Consider the following 13,702-nt stretch of genomic DNA (forward strand, 5'->3'; position numbering starts at 1 on the left):
ACATATACGATATATATCGTATATACTATATATATATAAATACACTAAAATATTGAATATTGAATGACTTTTTTTTGTGGCATGCAACAAGAAGAAGAAGAAGAAGAAGAAGGGAGATTAAAATATGTATTCATTAATAAATTAAGCAAAAACAAATATATATAAATATATATGCATATATGTATATATATGTATTCATATATACACACACACACACACTTATATATATGAATAGTATTACAAAGATAACATTAAACTATATAACACAACACACAAGAGAAAATGAGAAGAAATTTAAAAATATGACTGAGCCAAGGACTCAAAAATAAATTTTAAACACAAACAAAATTATATTAAAAAAAAAAAAAAAACAAAAAAAAAAAAAACAAACAACAAAACAAAACAAAATTGTTGTTTTCATTTTGTACATTGACGCATTCCACATGGGAGAGTATGAGAAAGTTGATTTTAGTTTTAGCTGTCTTCGAACCCTTCATTGATAAGCCTCCGAGAGCCATGCGATAGATAAGGCTAGAGAGGTGTATGCGACCTACAGTTATGCTGTAGCTACATAAGCTTCCACTAGCTCAGCTCTACATAGTTCAAATGTTAAGTTGTCCACATTAAATATGACTATGTCTATCGATTTGTTATATTTATTGAATTATCGATATTTATCAATATTTCTATATGCATCGATATTTATTATAATGTATAATTTCTTCGATTTTCATTCGATGAATTGTTATTTTCATTTATTTTCAGGCTGAAATTATTCGTCACTTATCGGAATGTAAATGCTATCGATTTCAATATTTTTTCAATAACTATCGATTTTTTATAACTCACTCTTATATATTAACCTATATATAATTCTTGAACAACAGTCAATAAGTCGATTTTTGTGGATCAACATTGATAGTTTTTCGATTAATATCGATTTGAATATGCATTCGAGCAATTCATACTTTAATTTAGATAGTAATCAGTTGTATGTTTCGATAAGTGTTGATGGCAGTGTATCGATAATAATCGATTAGTATTATATTTATATACATACTCATATAAAATAGTCATCAATGTAATATTTCGATAAAACTCTAGCGTATATCGATAACTGTTCATTTCATGTCTCATTTATGTGCAATAAACGAAAACAAATGTAAATATGTAAATCCTGAATGTGTTCACATACAAATCCATGCCATTTTACAGGGTATACTACGAGGCGATCAGGCCCCAACGCCAAGCTAGAGTCGGCTGCTGTGCGCTGGCCTGGAACTGCCAACTTGTTGTGTGTTGATTAAGCCGGACATCGGGTAGATATATGTATGTATATATAAAGTTGATTTGGTTGGCGATTCAGTCTGTCGCTCGACGTACAGCGAGTCGCATCGATCGCACTTGTAGTCCAATCATGAGCTGCCCCTATGCCAGCAACGGGTGAGCATCCAAAAATTAGAAGCAAGCATCACACTCACACACACTCTGAGCTCAATCACAGCAACGAGCACGACGATGGCGCCATTCCGCTGTCCAATGAGGTGGGCAAGATCTATGGGGAATATCTGATGCTGGACAAGCTGCTCGACGCACAGTGCATGCTCTCCATGGAGGATAAGAGGCCGGTGCATGATGAACATCTCTTCATCATAACGCATCAGGGTGAATACAACTCTATCTCTCTCTATCTCTCTTTCTCACTCTCTCTATATATACCTCTCTCACTCTGACCAACTATTTGCTTCTCTATCTTTGCGCTTGGGTTCAGCCTATGAGCTGTGGTTTAAGCAAATCATTTTTGAGTTCGATTCCATACGCGATATGCTCGACGCCGAGGTCATCGATGAGACCAAAACACTGGAAATTGTCAAACGCCTAAATCGCGTCGTCCTCATACTTAAGGTAAGCGATCAAAGTTTGATATTAAAAGATAAGATAAGATTGTTGTAAAGGATATATCCTATAGGATATATATGAGATGATCCATCATTGATCATTGCAAGCTGTTCCTATACATGTAGTGCGGCTTAAATGTTGAATATATAGGATCTCCTCATAGATCTTGTACATAATTTAGTTCAGTATCTATATCCTATATATATCCTATCCTATAGGTGGAGATCGTATGTACTTAAGCTTGAAATGATCAATGATAGATCATCTCATATGTATCCTATAGGATATATCCTTTAGAACAATCTTTCAATTATTATATTGATAATATCATGAGATCTTCAAATTGAGCTTCACTTTAAAATTTGAAACAACTCTTCCTAATTTCTTATTATTCTAATAGAGATTATAATTATAATATATATATTATAATAGAGATCTTAAACATAATAATATAGTCTTAACTAATTAATTAACAGTCAGTTATCCTTGTATTACAAATTGTTGCACTTATGGGGTACCAGCTTTAGATCTATAACAATATTTTCTCCAGCTATACGGCTGCTTAAATTTCACATTGATCAAAGAGTCTTAAGTCTTGGTAATCGAATTGAGTTTGCACTAAAGAGATATTGTGCTACGATCTTAAGGCAAGCTAGATAGCTTTATATGGTTATAGAGCCCACATATTTGTCTATTTGCATTCTTCAGTTCTCATTCCTCGTTTTGCTCTCTACGTTCTTCTTCTTCTTACAAAATTTTTATATTATAATTCACATAGATCTTAGGATTCTACTTCATTATATCAAAACGCTTTCTTGTGATATTCGGAGGATCAACAGAGCAAAGTTTTTCCTTTTAGCCACAATTGCTCGTACTTTCTTATGATAAACAGCAATATCTCTCTCTCTCTCTCACTCTCACTCTCTCTCTTTCTCTTTCTCTCTCTCACGATCTAAAACATTCACATAAATCATCTTAAATCAAATTACAATTCGCCTTTCTTTTCTGGTATCTTTAGTATTTCTTAACTATCTGTAGTACTCACATAGATCTATAATAATTTCCTGTATATGTACATGGATTTTCATAGAACTCATGATGTTGCCTATTTCTATTCTCATAGATCTTAAGACACTTTCCATGAATTCCACTTTCCACTTGGCTTTTTCTCACAGATCTTATAACATTATCGATTTCTAATACAATTCCGTTTCAATTTCTGTCAGCTGCTGGTCGATCAGGTGCCCATATTGGAGACAATGACACCTCTCGATTTCATGGACTTTCGCAAGTATTTGGCGCCCGCCTCCGGATTTCAGTCGCTGCAGTTTCGACTGATCGAGAACAAGCTGGGCGTACTGACCGAGCAGCGTGTGAAATATAATCAGAAATATACGGATGTGTTCGGGAAAGATAAGCAGGCATTGCATGCCATACGCGACTCGGAGGATTCACCGTCGCTGTTGACGCTGGTGCAGCGTTGGCTGGAACGTACGCCCGGCCTGGAGGAGGATGGCTTCAACTTTTGGGCCAAGTTCCAGCAGAGTGTCGATCAGTTTCTGGCCGCCCAAGTGCAGAGCGCAATGCTGGAGCCGGTGGAGCGGGCGAAGAACTATCGCCTCATGGATATCGAGAAGAGGCGTGAGGTCTATCGCTCCATATTCGATCCGGCGGTGCACGATGCGCTGGTGAAGCGCGGCGATCGTCGCTTTAGCCATCGTGCGCTTCAGGGCGCCATCATGATCACCTTCTATAGGGACGAGCCACGCTTCAGCCAGCCCCATCAGCTGTTGACCCTGCTCATGGACATTGACTCGTTGATCACGAAATGGCGCTGTAAGTGAATGCTAACTCTAGTCTCTGTCTCTGTCTCTTTCTCTGTCTCTTTCTCACTGTGTCGATCGCATTTCACTTTCACTTTTCCTGCCTAGACAATCATGTGATCATGGTGCAACGCATGATCGGATCCCAACAGCTGGGCACTGGCGGCTCATCCGGCTATCAATATCTGCGCTCCACACTCAGGTGGGTGAACAGAGGTGGCTGTTACCTGATCTTCGATCACTGATCGTCGGTTTGTTTCACTTTCAGCGATCGGTACAAAGTATTCCTGGATCTGTTCAACTTGTCTACCTTCCTAATACCACGAGAAGCAATTCCCCCTTTGGACGAGACAATACGCAAAAAGCTAATCCATAAAAGCGTTTGACAAGCTTCGCTTCCAGTTTTGTTTTTTTTTTTCTAAAATGATTTTTGTGAATCGTTCTAATAATAATTTTTAGAAATTACAATACATTCAAAATTTCTATTGGTATTCCTTGGAAATTTATGGGTATACGAATAAGATTTGTTTCTTGGTATAAAGCTTCCGAGTGGGAAACATATATACATGTATTCAATCATATAAATATATATATATATATATTTAGATCAGATATGATAATAAATACAAGTCTAAATGTATGCAACGTTTAAGAACCTCTTCAAGCTCTTCTTCAAGACTTGCGAAAAGTTCAGAGAAGTGGAAAGAAGAGAAAGGAAAAGAGCACAAAGAGTAAAAGATAGAAGATATATAACATATATATAAGAAGAGAATGAGAAGGAAAGAAATAAAATAGAAAGGGGAGACAAAAGAGAAGCTGTAAAGAGGGTTAGCTGAAGAGTTGGTCAAGAAGAGAGTAGGAAAGTATTATTCTAAGAGGAGACGGACAAATGAGCAAAAGAAAAACAAACGCCAAAAGAAAAGGGAAAGGAAAAGGAAAAGGAAAAGGAAAAGGAAAAGGAAAAGGAAAAGGAAAAGGAAAAGGAAAAGGAAAAGGAAAAGAAAAAGGAAAAAGAAAAAGAAAAGGAAAAGAAAAAGGAATAGGCAAACGAGAATCAAAAGACAGAGCATGAGAATGTGAAAAAGAAAACAAAGCAGAAACGGGCGAACAAGGAGGAGAAAAGATAAGAGAATAAGACGAACTGAACAAAACGAAGAGTAGAAGGAGTAAAAAGGAATATCTATAGAGAATACTTGCCAAAAATGTTGCGAAGTTTCAACTACGAAACTATTCAAATTCACTCAGGCATTATCTATCCAATTACCTTATCCAACGGATGTGTGCACAATGAGAGTGCCAATATAGATGCTTTACTATGAATACATATACATATAGAATATATGTACGTACATATAATGAATGCTTAACCTTTCCCAATGGCCTTTTTTATTCAAAATTGATAAGCGCCCCACAGTTTCAAGTTTTCAGTTTTTGTTATTTGTTAGAAATGAGCTCAAAGCAAACAACATTTAAACAGACTGAAGTAAAAGTGATCTAAAGCGATGAGCACGACTGGGAGACACCCATGTCGGGAGTAATATGAGGGGATACGAGGGTACTCTATGATATAGAAATGTTTCTCTCTTTAGGTTTACTATTCATAGATTTCTATTGAATTAATCTGCGAGCAAATTTCAGACATTCATGCTCAATGATAGCGTAAAAGTTTTCCCTAATCAATATACCTCGCCTTTTGAATCGTAAAGAAACATCGAGAGTGCAATTTATAATTGTGACGAGTCGAAACGGAATTGGGGTCGTACGATTGCCCCCACGGCTTGCCCCGATTCCCCAAAAGCACAAGAGAGAGGGAGAGAGAGAGAGAGAGAGAGAGAGAGAGAGAGAGAGAGAGAGAGAGAGGGATAGAGGGGGAAATAAAGTATTAGCATTTTATGTAAGTCATCAAATCAAATCAAATCCAATCAAATGTACAAATTCTATATTCGCTTTTTAGCATTTTTTTTTTGTTGCCCCCGCTTGCAATTAAAGCGCACTATTAAGCTCTGCATATAACATAATTGCGGCACATTCTCAGAAATAAAAAAAGCAGAGCAGAATAATAATTAATCCACAACCCTCAACCCTCTTAACTCTCGCAAGTTCAATTGAATTTAGGCAGCGAAAAGGTTTCAGGTACAACGACTGCGCCATGCACTGCAGCTGGTATGGTATGAAACGGTTATGAGAACAGCTGTAATGCCTCAAACCGGTAATTTTGTGGGCAGTAAAAACATAATTTTGGTATGAAAGGTATATATATGAAAACAGTTCGAATCGGTTATTATGGGTTCACAACGGTTGCTTGTTAAGATCTTATCGGGCATTTTTGAATCACATGGCAACCCACCGAATCGGTTATATATGAAAATGCAAACGGTTGACGACATTTACCAATCTAAGCGGTTAGAATCGGTTATTCCATACACAGATGCAGGCTAGATTTCTGTCAGAATATCTGAATTCTTAGTCTTATGAATAATAGTATTCAATTTTAATCCATTTTCTATAAATTCATACGAATTGGCAGCGCTTAAATAGCGTTCAGAGCTCGCTTTGAGTTACAGGTTTCGATGCGGTCATAAAACCAGTTTTCGTTATTTAAATAGAGCAGAGCGCTAATCAGCTTTATAGCCTTATTGGCAAATATATATATATATATATATATATATGTACACAAATATTGATATACATATAGGTTTTTTTTGCTTTCTATTGGTAAGGAATGTAGCTAGCCCTAAGCCCTTACGGTAGCTCTATCATGCCTGAAGAGCTTCAGGGACTTCGAATAGGTACAGTCTGAGCCTGAAGAGAGCAAAAGGCATCTTTATTCAACCCTCTCCACTGAGTGCCAAAGCAGTTGAACTGAAATGCCCTAAATTAATTAAGGTAGCGCAATAGCGATCGTCAACCTAAGCCCACGCTAAATGCTGTGCGCCAGCAGCTACATCAGCTCATTAATACAAGCAGAAATATAAGTAAGAGTGCAACAGTAGAGAGTGCCTGACTAGCAGATACGCTACAAAAGTCTAGACAGACGTACAGAGTACCCGGAGATCATATAAAGGGCTTGACTGGGCTTGAGGGAGTCGGTAGAGCAAAGCTGAGGGGAAAAGCAGAATGAGGAGAGTGAGAGCAAGGGAGTAAAGGCGAGATAAAGAGAGCAAAGGAGTGAGAGGTGGAGAGAGAGAGAGAGAGAGAGAGAGAGAAAGAGAGATAGATGAACGGAGAAAACAGACCGATAGAGTGACAAAATAAAAAAATAAACTAAAAAAGAACAGAGCTTCATACAGACTGACAAAGAGAGAGAAAAAGAGAGAGAGAGAGAAATAGAAGTTCAGAGAGAGAGGAAGAAAGAGGGAGAGAAAGAGAAGTTCAGAAAGAGAAAGGAACTCTGAGAGAGAGAAAGAGATGTTCAGAGAGAGAAAGGAATTCTGAGAGAGAGATAAAGAAATATTCAGAGAGAGAAAGCGATTCTGTGAGACAGAGAGAGAGAGAGAGAGAGAGAGAAGTTCAGAGAGAGAAAGGGATGCTTAGAAAGAAAAATTGAGAGGCAACAAGAGAGTGAAAATGACATGACGAACATACCGGACTGATAGAGAGAGAGAGAGCGATATATAGGCAAAGAGACGAAGAGAGAGAGATAGTAAGATTGATACACATATAGAAAATAAGCAGACAGCTCTCCCAGTTCTTTCTTTTTCATTTTCTCTCTCTGTCTCTCTCTCTCTCTCTCTCTCTCAGACAGACATATAGATAGACATATAGACATAGAGATACATTATAGAGGGAGACAAAGAAACAAGTCTTGGCTTTTCACATCAAGCAACGAACATTCACAGACTTGGCTAAGCAAAAACCGTGTGGTCAATATACCCTTTCCCAGCTGCACACAATATTGACAGGGTATTCGGCAAGTACAAAATAAAAGCAACAAAAACCCAGCCGAGATGAGGCGGATGGCCGTGTGTAAGTGTTTCGCAGCGTCGAGCCGCTGGAAGTCGTGTCTCCGGTGCTAGGTCTCAGTCGTGCGCTGAATCTCTGACCAGTTGGTTGTGTGTTCGAGCAAGGTGATAAACGCTGAAGCAACAAGTAAACGAAGTAATAACAAAGAAATACAAAAACATATATATAAAAGAGTAGAAACAGCAACAAAATGCGTTACCTGGCATTGAGCGCGCTGTTTGTTTGCGCTGTGATCGCCAGCCAGAGCCAGATTGCAGGTAGGTAAACGGCGCGGCTCCTGAGTTGGGCCATCAATAACGAACTTACCTGCGTTTGTCCATGCCACAGCTGGCTATAAGAGCGAGATCGAGATAACGCCGGAGCCCGATGTGGAGGTGACGACCAAGAAGTCCGGCTGGTTTGGCGGCTTCAAGAAGTTCTTTGGCGGCGGCAGCAGCAACAGTGAGACCACCACGACAACGAGCACTGTGCGGCCCGCAACGAGCACCGCTAGATCCGCGACGGCGGCGGCAACGCCAGCCCAGAAGCCACCGCCATTGGTCATCTCGCATGCGCCGCTAATGCCGCTGGGTCCGCGGCCCGACACGCCCAGCTCGTCGCCCATCGGTGCGCCGGCCGTCGTTCACGGGCCGCAGTGGCCAGCCGCGAATGCCAATGGACACCAGCAGCCGCATCATGGGGTGGGTGGCACAACGCCGGCTAGCTTGCCAGCTGGCCGTTTGGGTTCAGGTGGTGCGGGCGCCTCAACGGCTCCCAATTTGCCGCCGGGCTTTGCGCCATATCGGCCGCAGAAGCCGCAGCCCAGCGGCTTCGATTTGAGCTATTCGGGCGGTGGCGCCGCTGCCGCTGGAGGTCCAGCGCCGCATCCGGGCTTTGGTCTGGCGCCGCTAACCAGCAGCACCACGACGACAACCACAACAACAACAACAACCAAGCCCCGACCACTCACCAATGTGCAGCCAGGCAACATTGATTTGCGCTTTGGCGGCTCGACGACGACCACCGTGAGGCCCGGCCAGCAGCACCGGGATGAGTTCCCCAGTTTGCCTGCGCCGCGCCGGCCGTCGATTAAGGAGGATTTTCCGGCGTTGCCCACGCCACGCACACCAGGCTCACCAGGCGCACCAGGCTCACCGACTCCCGGCACGCCAACCTCGCCCTCAGCCTGGCAGGTGCCGCTGCCCACGCCAGTGCATCCAGCTGTGCCGGCTGTCAAGCCAGCTCCGGGTGTTACGCCCACAACACCAGCTGGCAGTGGCAGCAGCAGCACCACCACCACCACAGCTGGTGGCACCTCTACTCATGGCTCATCGGGTGTCTCCTTTGTGCCGCACACACCTGGCGCGACAACTACCGTGCGCCCGGGCTTCCAATCCTCGGGCAACTCAGTGGCTACCGACGACGAGATACGTCAGCTAACCGAACAGCTCTACAACAAGGAGTCCAACAGTCAGCTGAGTCAGATCACAGTCAATTTACAAGGACGCACGCGTTCCATTGATAGCGGCGATGAGGCGCCACAGCCGTAAGTAGACACTCAGCTCAGCTCCAGAAAACTCCACAAATTTCCTTAACTTTTCGACAGTCTTTTGAGCGTCAATGCCAAGGCCCTGGAGCCACAGACCATAGCCAAGATGCGTCTGCTGTTCAACAACTATGAGCAGGATACTTTGGTCAACGAGCATGTGACCGCCAACGAGCGCAAGGAGGAGAATGAGTTCCTCGATGCCGTCATGGCCACCAGCGTGATGCGAGCAGCGATGTTGTTCTTGCAACAGAAGGGTTTAGTGACGCCCGATCCGAAGACGCATCGTGATCTGGTCAAGGAGCTGTGGTTCACACAATATTCACGGGGTCAGGGCAAGATTGGCAGTTCTGGATTTGAGCATGTGTTCGTCCATGAGGTAAAGAACGGCACCATCATCGGCTTCCACAATTGGGTCTATGTCAACGATGAGGAGCAGGCCGGTCGCTTCGACTACAAGGGTTATATGAAGGAGCAGGACATTGGCACGGTAAGGCACAATACTTTCTATGCCGCTGACAGGATTTTTGCTATTTCTTTGTCTTGCCTTTGCAGAAGGGCAAAGTTCTGAAGATTCGCTTCTCGCACCAGGGCCTCAATAAGCCCGTGGACACCATGTTCGTTGGCACCTCGCCGGAGCTGGAGCTGGCTCTGTACACTGTCTGCTTCCAGTTGCGTCCGGATCGCACCTGTCCCGTGTCGCTGGGCAACAGCAAGTTCGGCATCGTCACCTATTCGTGGCGCTACAGAGGCAAGAGCCTCATTGGCAGTGCCTATCCTGAGATTTGAGCCACGCACCGCAGCTCGCAATAGCTTCTTTTTTGTCTCACTTTCTACTTCAATCTTATGTTAAACTTTTTTTTCTCTCTGTATAATAAAGATAAATAAATATAAATTAGTGCTTTTCCTTGATTGATCTTGGTTTTATAAATTTGAAATGTGCTTAGGTTGCCGATACCTGTAAAAGAAATCGATATCAGGTAATGTTCGTTGCCATGTAGTATTTTAGCAAGCAAAATTAAGACATTATGTGAAAACTGGCTTTAATTTCATTTATCTATTTATAAAGACTTAAAAATACTCAGCATTAAGACCTTCAGTACCCTTTACATTAGTAAACATACTTCAGTTAGCATAAGGTATTTATGGCCGCACATTTAAATAAAAATACCAAGTGCGCCAGTTACAACATACTCGAAGTACCTAATTCTTATCGCCTGTGAACAGCTGTTTATTATCGATAGTTCCCTTGGTGCTTGACAGCACTGACGAAATCATCATTTTAAAGTTTACTAACACTTTTCGTAAAGCATAGAAATTGTTGAAATTGTAAGCAAAAAAAAAAAAAAAAAAAACAAATTATATAAATCTAGAACAAAAATGGCAACACGTGTTGTGGCAACGGCGACGGTTCGCGCAGTTAAGGGACGCAAATTGATACCAACTCGTGCTGCATTAACGCTGGTAAGTGGTGATGAAATACAAAACTGATGAAATAACAGTCGGAATGGAATTGATCAATATTTGTTTTTGTTGTTGTTGTGATGTCCACTTTAACAGACGCCTGCTGCAGTGCATCGCATCAAATCGCTGCTGCAGGACAAGCCAGATGTGGTAAGTCATTGGGTCGATTCGCCAAGAAACAATATCAATATGTTTTCCCTTTCCATTTGCCTGCACAGATCGGCCTCAAGGTTGGCGTGCGGCAGCGCGGCTGCAATGGACTGTCCTATACCCTAGACTATGCCAGCACCAAAGGTAGTCCATAAATCATATTCCATACCTGACAAGTGGCTTAACTCGAATTGATTTTTCCCACAGATAAATTGGACGAGGAGGTTGTACAGGATGGTGTGAAAGTGTTTATTGATAAGAAGGCGCAACTCTCTTTGCTAGGTAAGTCAGCAGCATTATATAATCAACCTAATAGATGTAATTGAAATGGTTGTCTGTTGTATTACAGGCACCGAAATGGACTTTGTCGAATCGAAGCTATCCAGCGAATTCGTCTTCAACAATCCGAATATAAAGGGCACGTGTGGCTGCGGTGAATCGTTTAGCATGTAAAGCTTTTTGCACTCATTTCTTTCTCTAACTACGGAATCGCAACCCGCCTCGCAAAAAAAACCTAAATTATCTAAGTTTATGTAGAGTTTAGAGCTTGTTGTTATTTCAATTATCAATCGTCTGCAATATACTTAAGCTGCAACACTCAAATAATGTTGCAGCTTGATAAGCCAGCGAGAAACTGTTGCAAAATATGTTTAAGTTTGTTTTTTGTAGCTACGAAATTTAGTTGTAAACATTAAAAACGGACATTGTTTTTAGCGTAAACATTAAAACAACATATTCGTATGTACATAGCAAGTATGTAGCTCAAATATAAAATTAAAAAAATATGAATTAAAACAAACAGATGAAACGAAATTGCTAATTTGAATGATGTTAAATAGCTGATAAGTATATCTCTCTATCTCTTTCTCTCTAGGCATTGATTGTATTGGCATTTTGTGTATTTTCTTGCCCTATGCAACCCGACGCACACAGTCACACCAATGCTAATACATGTTAAAGTAGAGTGTGTGCGTGAGTATGCATGCAGTTGTACCAATTGTAAAGTTAAAAGTAACGTCCCGTTATCAGAAATTCAAGTCCTGCTGCTTCTGCATTTGTATATACACATACATATACACGCATGCTTTTGCGAGAGCAGCGAGAGTAAGCAAAACAAAAAAGAACGGTACATTGGGCGAGCATCGTCTACCTCACTCGATCACACGAGACTTTATGGCAGTCAGCTGTCATCGCTTGTTGCGAGTGCAACAGAATTTTGGGAAGTGCTTGACAAAAAGAAAATGTTTTTTTAAATTATATATGTATGTATGTATATTAAGCACGATGGATCAGTGTGAATAATACAATTATTTCATGGCACACACACATGCCGATGAATGAGAGACACATATTGAGCTGTACAACTGCTATAAACCTAATCAATGGGAGATGCGGGTGGGTGGGTGCTCGGTTAGCCTTATTGCTTAACGGTGCTGCAGTCCATGAATGCCAAACTCTTCGTAATCATCTCGCGTATAGATGAATTCATCGAAATTTGGACTGGTGGCTACTTCGCGTCCGCCATGCCAAGCATATCGCACTGGATCCTCTGGGCAAATGAGCGAGACCTCCAAGTCGTCTGGAACAAGGGCCCGCAAATCGCGTTTGAGACGTGGCAGGAAACCGGGGAACTGTGCACTACCACCAACAATGAGAATGTTGAGTAAGAGTTCGCGATGCGCCTGCCAGGGACAGGAACGCAGGGCATCGGCTACAGCCTCTGGTATGCCCACTTGTGGAATGCCAATGTCCGAGGGATTGAAGAGCAGCTCGGGCACAGTGAATCGTTCATTGCACAGTGGCACCATTTGCTGCTGATCCTCGTCGGGACGGGGATGACCCGGCACACGGATGTAGCCACGTTTCACGGTCGTAAAATCGGGCAGGACATATTCTACGGCGATCTCCTTGCGACGCTTCTCGCAATGATGCACGCTCATCGCATCTTTGAAGTCCTCGGCAACAAAGCAAACATCCTCCTTGATTTGGTTCACTACATGACTCTCATCCATAACATTCAGGTGACGATACGAGATGAGCTCCTTGAGATGATTCGTTAGCGCTTTGCCGCCAACATCAATGCGACGGATCGCCTCAAGGACACGTCGGCCAAGCACAAACGGCACAATATGCGTGAAGCTGTAGCCCACATCAATGATGATGCAGTTCAGCGATTGCATTGTGGTTCGCTCCTCGCTATCTGTTACATAGTTAAACGCAGCCAAGTCAGCGGCAGTTGTCTTGTACATTCCGGCCACGCGATACTCCTCGAAGAGCATCTCTAGCATTGCCTCCTGCACGCTCTGGAAATTCATTTGGGGTTCGGTGATGACAATGTTACGATTTTCCAGCGTACAGCCAATGCCCTCCTTGCTGAAGATATAGTCCCAGACGGTCTTCTGAGTGTCCCAATTAAGCAGGTAGCCACGCTGAAAGGCCAGGATGTAGAATAGGGCTGAGGTGTCGCGGCATTCGTCGATTTGGTTTCCCACAAACGCCCGACGCCTTTCGCTCTTCGCCTTCATGATGCAATTGGGCACCACCTGAGGCTCGTCCTGTGTGGCGAGTCCCACCTTGGCTGTGTACGCGCCATTATCCAACACAATCACAGCCATGCCGGCCATGGCAAAGCTAATTCTTTTTAATTTTTGCCTATTACTATTTTTGCCAATGTCAACAATGCAAACGCGAACGCACTAAAAATAACAACGCAGAATTGAGATAACAGCTGCGCAAAGCGACAAAAGTACTGTTAACGCGAAAATGAGCACAATGTTAGCAGATGCGGCTATGTTAGGGGACCTGAGACAAGTACGCTGTCTGTGTAGTAAATATAGCTAGCGATATATTGTAAGAGTCGTCAGAACGAATTAAACTA

At 42.3% G+C, this 13,702-nt stretch overlaps 4 protein-coding genes across 4 annotated transcripts; 3 read left to right on the forward strand and 1 right to left on the reverse strand.

Annotated features, from left to right (window-relative positions):
* Positions 1–1,274: 1,274 nt before the first annotated feature.
* Positions 1,275–4,192, forward strand: v (Tryptophan 2,3-dioxygenase vermilion). The gene is made up of 6 exons (XM_018110674.3): positions 1,275–1,443; positions 1,505–1,665; positions 1,772–1,905; positions 3,126–3,735; positions 3,831–3,924; positions 3,991–4,192. Exons 1-6 carry the CDS (start codon positions 1,328–1,330, stop codon positions 4,106–4,108), a joined length of 1,233 nt encoding a protein of 410 aa, XP_017966163.2. The 5' UTR covers positions 1,275–1,327; the 3' UTR covers positions 4,109–4,192.
* Positions 4,193–7,687: 3,495 nt separating this feature from the next.
* Positions 7,688–10,105, forward strand: LOC108656876 (endoribonuclease Arlr). Its single transcript, XM_018109207.3, has 4 exons — positions 7,688–7,942; positions 8,013–9,210; positions 9,271–9,700; positions 9,766–10,105. The coding sequence occupies exons 1-4, from the start codon at positions 7,876–7,878 to the stop codon at positions 9,997–9,999; spliced, it is 1,929 nt and encodes a 642-aa protein (XP_017964696.1). The 5' UTR covers positions 7,688–7,875; the 3' UTR covers positions 10,000–10,105.
* A 355-nt stretch (positions 10,106–10,460) lies between these two features.
* Positions 10,461–11,471, forward strand: MagR (Iron-sulfur cluster assembly 1 homolog MagR). The gene is made up of 5 exons (XM_018109215.3): positions 10,461–10,674; positions 10,771–10,824; positions 10,893–10,968; positions 11,032–11,106; positions 11,174–11,471. The coding sequence occupies exons 1-5, from the start codon at positions 10,591–10,593 to the stop codon at positions 11,275–11,277; spliced, it is 393 nt and encodes a 130-aa protein (XP_017964704.1). The 5' UTR covers positions 10,461–10,590; the 3' UTR covers positions 11,278–11,471.
* A 718-nt stretch (positions 11,472–12,189) lies between these two features.
* Arp6 (Actin-related protein 6) lies at positions 12,190–13,547 on the reverse strand. Its single transcript, XM_018109210.3, has one exon. It carries the CDS (start codon positions 13,446–13,448, stop codon positions 12,249–12,251), a length of 1,200 nt encoding a protein of 399 aa, XP_017964699.1. The 5' UTR covers positions 13,449–13,547; the 3' UTR covers positions 12,190–12,248.
* Positions 13,548–13,702: the final 155 nt, after the last annotated feature.

The sequence above is a fragment of the Drosophila navojoa genome, chromosome X (genome assembly GCF_054131105.1).
Source record: "Drosophila navojoa isolate 15081-1374.11 chromosome X, UAZ_NAV_1.0, whole genome shotgun sequence".
Lineage (NCBI taxonomy): Eukaryota > Metazoa > Arthropoda > Insecta > Diptera > Drosophilidae > Drosophila > Drosophila navojoa.